The 6,000-nt window shown below is 29.8% G+C and overlaps 1 protein-coding gene across 2 annotated transcripts in view; it reads right to left on the bottom strand.

The window, feature by feature from the left end:
• Positions 1–571: 571 nt before the first annotated feature.
• The window catches only part of LOC139513437 (nostrin-like), a 41,097-nt gene continuing 35,668 nt past the window's right edge, over positions 572–6,000 (bottom strand). For both annotated transcript variants that reach the window (XM_071301910.1, XM_071301911.1), the window contains exons 16-17: positions 2,776–3,193; positions 572–1,168 (exon numbers count right to left, since the gene is read on the bottom strand). In XM_071301910.1, the coding sequence (XP_071158011.1) occupies positions 3,090–3,193 (104 nt within the window). In that variant the 3' untranslated portion in view covers positions 572–1,168; positions 2,776–3,089. The remainder of the gene's footprint in view (positions 1,169–2,775; positions 3,194–6,000) is intronic.

Below are 6,000 nucleotides of genomic sequence, written 5' to 3'. Positions count from 1 at the left end.
ATGTTGAATACTGTTGGAACATAGATATAATTTTGAAGATATGTTTGGTTCAAATTGGGATGGTGTTTTCGAGATATCTATTAAACTACATCTTTAGAAGATAGTGGCATTCAGCAATGTAAACAAAAAATGAACTAATTACAATGATCTTTTTTATCTTTGGTGAAATATGATAAAATAAAGGAAATTATCTAAATTATTAAAATAAGAACATGTCAACATGTATCTCACTGAAAAACAGAAATTGTTTTAGAAATTGAAAACATCTGGGATAGTACAATACATGTTTCACAAAGCTAACAAACATTTACATTAATAGCACTTATTCCTGATACATAAATATGTACAATACATTATGCAAAAATACAATAGTTACTTTTGTATCTTTCTTAGATTCAAACTTTTTAACTTGAAAATTACACACAAGACAGCAGTGTAAAATATTTTTGTGAGAAAAATAATATAATATGATGTGTCTTTACTTTACCATTATTTCACTGCACCTTACTAAAGGGAAGTAATTCTTTAGCATTATACATCAACTTCATCCTAATATCAACTTGTTTCTATATTTTTGTCAACATTTCCATTTTTTATACACAGATAAGAAACTAACATTAAACCATTCAGCTATTTAGCAAGTTTCCCAACATCTTTATTCATATAACAGTGTTAATTGTATCAGTGTTTCTCATATACATTCATGCACTTGAGGTAAAAGTTGAAAGATTATGCAAACTGGCAAATCTCAAAATTTTATTGCACTTTCTGATATGACATAACTTCATAATAATATCAAAAAAATATTTCAACACAGTAAAATTTTTCTAACAATAAATTCTGACACACTTTGGAGCTTAATAAAAACCTAAACAACTAAAGAGTTTTATTTAAAGAAATACAACAAAATTGTATAATAAAGCTAAAGCCTAAATATATGTAATTAATAAAATAAAAATGTGAAAAATGGCAGGCTAAATAATCTATATAAAGTCAAAACTTTAATGATATTTGAAAATGAACTACACTGGTAAGCAGGAATCATGTAAAATGTGTAATGTATGCACTTATAATATATATTTTGTAATGAGACAATTCATTAAAAAAAAAAATACAATCACCGTTACTTGTGTTTTAGCAGCATAACTTTTTTTGTATTTATATCCTACTTAAGGTAGCACTACAGTCAGAATTTTCTGACTCCAACCAACAGTCTTTAACGATTAATTTCTCCAAAACTACTCAATGGATTTTTAAAATCTTTAGCTCATTATAAAGGTGAAATATTAATTCTTCTTAATCTGTAGATAAATTAATTTTTGGTATGATTAATCTCAAAGTATAGCTCCTTAATTGCCAAAAAAGTGGTCATCCAACTTGGATGAAAATGACACATTCAGGTTAAATGGTAGTAAAAATTTGTTTTCATCCCTTTAATCAACCATACACTATAAACATAACCGTGTCTCAGATTTTTGATGTATGCCTCCAGTAAGAAGATATATTGATGTAACTGCTGGGTAACAAACCTCATTTCACCTTTCATCTTTGGACAACTTTAAATTCATTTAGAAACAAATTATCCAAAAACTGGGACATGGTATTGTAGAAAATACTCCCTTTAATCACATATATCAAAGTCAAATCTAAAGGGGTACCAATGAAGTTTCTGTTTTCATTTTTTGCTAACAATTCTCATGAAAAATTGTTCAGAGAAATGACCTAAAAACTGAATTTCCCCCTTATTACCCCTATAAATGTATCATTAGTACAAAAGTTCCACTGAGAACACCCCAGGAGTGTTCTGACACCATTATTTTATCAATATAACCACACACTATGTGTCTTTGATGCTCTAATACTGTAAATTTTGAATTATATGTGCACTGACCAACACTTACTTAGCATTTGGCAGGAGTTTGACGTCACAGATTTGACCAACATCTGTGATGTAGTAATTAAATATAGACAAAGCTCCGCCTCTCTCCAGACAGTCTAAGATAAGAGAATAACAGGTATGACCAGCTGCATATGAACAATTTTTAACATAATTATATTCACTATAAAGAATGATTTCATTTGTATTTAAAAAGAAATATACTATGAAATTAGAACATGAAAATTATGCAATAAAAGACATGTTCCATAAAAGATCAAGACCATCCCCTTGCTGAAAATAGATTCTTGATTTTTGAGTTTTATGGAATTTAAAAATTTCACATAAACTTAAAATTGGTTTAAGTGCCTGAAACTCCTAACAAAAGACAGATTCAGAGACATATACTTCTTGTTTGTAGTAAGAACCTTAAAAGTTTAAAGTTTGTCAGAGGCTTTCAAGATACTTTCATACTCTTATCCTTAAATATACGGTATATATATAGTTTTGTTCATTTTGGTAAGATTTCTTCCCTTTAGATTTTCTCCTTTTTAATAACTTTCCCTTTTCTCTGTTTACTTCAAAGTTATATAAATTACTTTTGTTGCAATACACATGATACAATGAGATAAGATCACACTATTTATCTTGTGGTCAGTGATTAACAGCTGGACACTGGCATCAACAGATGATTGACATATTAGCCCCTCCTAAATGCCTATATATTTAGATTAATTACCATGTGCCTTTATTTACATAAGTTCATTATCAATTTACTCCCTTTTGTTATATGATAATGATTTTGGGATTTTTACAAACTGTGTAGAATAATACTTACTTTAAAATTATGTTATAAAAAAAAATATCTTAAAAATATCACTGTTAGACTGTAGTGCTACCTTAACAATATCAAAATTTGAATTGTGATCACAAATACTTCACAGATAAAACTTTTGATGCCTTTTCCTTTATATATATATTGTAACAAGTCTTCCTTTACATTTAAATTTATTCAGCATTTCTTGAATTAAAAATGTAAAGACAGTACAAAAGGTTCATCAAATCTTTCATCAAAATATTTGGGATTATTACTTTACAAGCTTAGTTCACTTCAGTAGAACAATACCACAATTACAAATTATAAAAACTATTGAATGCCATGTTAAATATCTTTTTACCATGTATATCTTAACACTATTGATTGTGGAGAATATCACATCTCCTGTACATAAGTTGCTGGAAATATACCAATTTTGCCTCCACATTCTCCTTGCCACCAGCCATCTTGTTGTTTATCATACAAGTTTATTATATCTCCTGTAAAACACAATATTCAAATCAATTTCTTTCTTATAATAAAACATATCCCATATATCACTAAACATTTATCCCCATAATCACTTAAACCTTCTCAATAGATTGAATTACTGTCTCTTTTTCCCTCAACAATGGTTTAACCTTTCGTGAACAAGCTAAATAAGAGTCAACCTTATACTGTAAAATAAAGAACCTGTCCACAGTATTGCAAGAAAACATAAATGGTTTAGTTAATAGAATTATCATGTTTATACTGCAACTAGTTGTGTTTATTTCCTAAATATAGTAACATAGCTATATTTTGTATAATGTCAATTTCACCATGGAACACTTTCTCAACAATCAAGGGTTCATTAAGGTATACAAATAAGTTTGACATTTGTGTTAGGATTTAAAAAGCTATCAATGTATTAGTTTAAGTTGCAGTATAAAAACAATATTAGGTCAATGTCATAACCAGGTGCTCCGCAGGGCGCAGCTTTATACGACCGCAGAGGTCGAACCCTGAACAGTTGGGGCAAGTATGGACAAAACATTCAAGCCTGATACAGCTCTGAATTTGGATTGTGATCAAATTTTTGACATTACATGGTTTTTTTTTACACAAAACAAATGTCAAGATTTTACAAATCAATTAAAGATTTCTTCTTCAAACTTTTTAAATCTAAAATTAAATAGTTGACACAGCATAGGTTTCTGACACAGAATGAATGTGGTCTAATGAACTTAAAAGTTTTTTTTTGCCTTTGAGCAATTCACTATGCTGTTGAATATTAATCCTCTCAAAAAAATGTTTGAAGAAATTTTCTTTTTATTTATGAAATCTGAAATGAGAAAAATTTAACCCCCCCCCCCCTTTTTTTTCACATCCCCGTTTCCCTTTTTCCAAAACTGATATCAATTCAAATTTCTAATGGAGTTTGCAACAATAACTACTCTTTTAAATACATCATAAAATATTAAAATGTAAAATAAAGTGCTTGTTATCACTGAATGGTAAAGATTGGTTGGTAGTAAAAGTGAATATACATTGTTTATTGTATAAAACAATAAAAAAAACTTCATCAGCAACATTTTATATTGGCAAATTTCCAATGAAGTTATTTACATAAAGTTATTGGCAAATAAAAATAGAAAATGACATCATAGTCATGTCTGGCAAATGTCCAACATACATTATCTAAAAACATTTAGAACAAGTGAAACTGCGAGCTACTGCTCACTGATGATACCCCCGCCGCAAGTGGATAATATTGATAGTGTAAAAATATGCAAGTGTTCGGTAAACAGGAAGTTGTGGAGTGATGAATCTGAAAACGCATCACACGGTATAGCTGACTTATATAAATCCTGAAACCAAATTTCAGAAATCCTTGTATTGTAGTTCCTGAGAAAAATGTGACGAAAATTTTCAACTTGGCTATCATGTGTAAAATCATACAAGTGTTCGGTAAACAGGAAGTTGTCGAGTGATGAATCTGAAAACGCATCACACGGTATAGCTGACTTATATAAATCCTGAAACCAAATTTCAGAAATCCTTGTATTGTAGTTCCTGAGAAAAATGTGACGAAAATTTTCAACTTGGCTATCATGTGTAAAATCAGACAAGTGTTCGGTAAACAGGAAGTTGTCAAGTGATGAATCTGAAAACGCATCACACGGTATGGCTGACATATATAAATGTTGATACCAAATTACAGAAAGGGTGGATGTGTAGTTCCTGAGAAAAATGTGACGAAAGTTTCATGGGACGGACTGATGGACGGACTGACGGACGGACTGACGGACGGACAGACAGAGGTAAAACAGTATACCCCCCCTTTTTTAAAGCGGGGGTATAATAAGATAAGGAAAAAAAGCTTCATCAGCAACATTTTATATTGGCAAATTTCCAATGAAGTTATTTACATAAAGTTATTGGCAAATAAAAATAGAAAATGACATCATAGTCATGTCTTGCAAATTTCCAACATATATTATCAACTACTATTCTATACAAAGAAAGATAACTCCAATTGAAAATTAATTGCTATTGCACAATATTGTGCAATTAAATATTTCTTGCTATTGTGCAATACTGTGCAATTGAAAATTTCTTGCTATTGCACAATACTTGATATGGAATCCTGATTTGGACCAACTTGAAAACTGGGCCCATAATCAAAAATCAAAGTACATATTTAGATAAAGCATATCAAATAAGCCAAAGAATTTAATTTTTGTTAAAATCAAACTTAGTTTAATTTTGGACCCTTTGGACCTTAATGTAGACCAATTTGAAAACTGGACCAAAAATTAAGAATCTACATACACAGTTAGATTTGGCATATCAAAGAACCCATTTATTCAATTTTTGATGAAATCAAACAAAGTTTAATTTTGGACCCCCATTTGGACCAACTTGAAAACTAGGCCAATAATTAAAAATCTAAGTACATTTTTAAATTCAGCATATCAAAGAACCCCAAGGATTCAATTTTTGTCAAAATCAAACTAAGTTTAATTTTGGGTCCTTTGGACCTTAATGTAGACCAATTTGAAAACGGGACCAAAAATTAAGAGTCTACATACATAGTTAGATTCGGCATATCAAAGAACCCCAATTATTCAATTTTTGATGAAATCACACAAAGTTCAATTTTGGACCCTTTTGGCCCCTTATTCCTAAACTGTTAGGACAAAAACTCCCAAAATCAAACCCAACCTTCCTTTTATGGTCATTAACCTTGTGTTTAAATTTCATAGATTTCTATTTACTTATACTAAAGTTATGGTGCAAAAACCAAAAATAATGCTTATTTGGG

The sequence above is a fragment of the Mytilus edulis genome, chromosome 2 (genome assembly GCF_963676685.1).
Source record: "Mytilus edulis chromosome 2, xbMytEdul2.2, whole genome shotgun sequence".
In the NCBI taxonomy this organism is placed as follows: Eukaryota; Metazoa; Mollusca; class Bivalvia; order Mytilida; family Mytilidae; genus Mytilus; species Mytilus edulis.
Note: the sequence above shows the minus strand (reverse complement) of the source record. Positions and strands in the feature narration are given on the sequence as shown.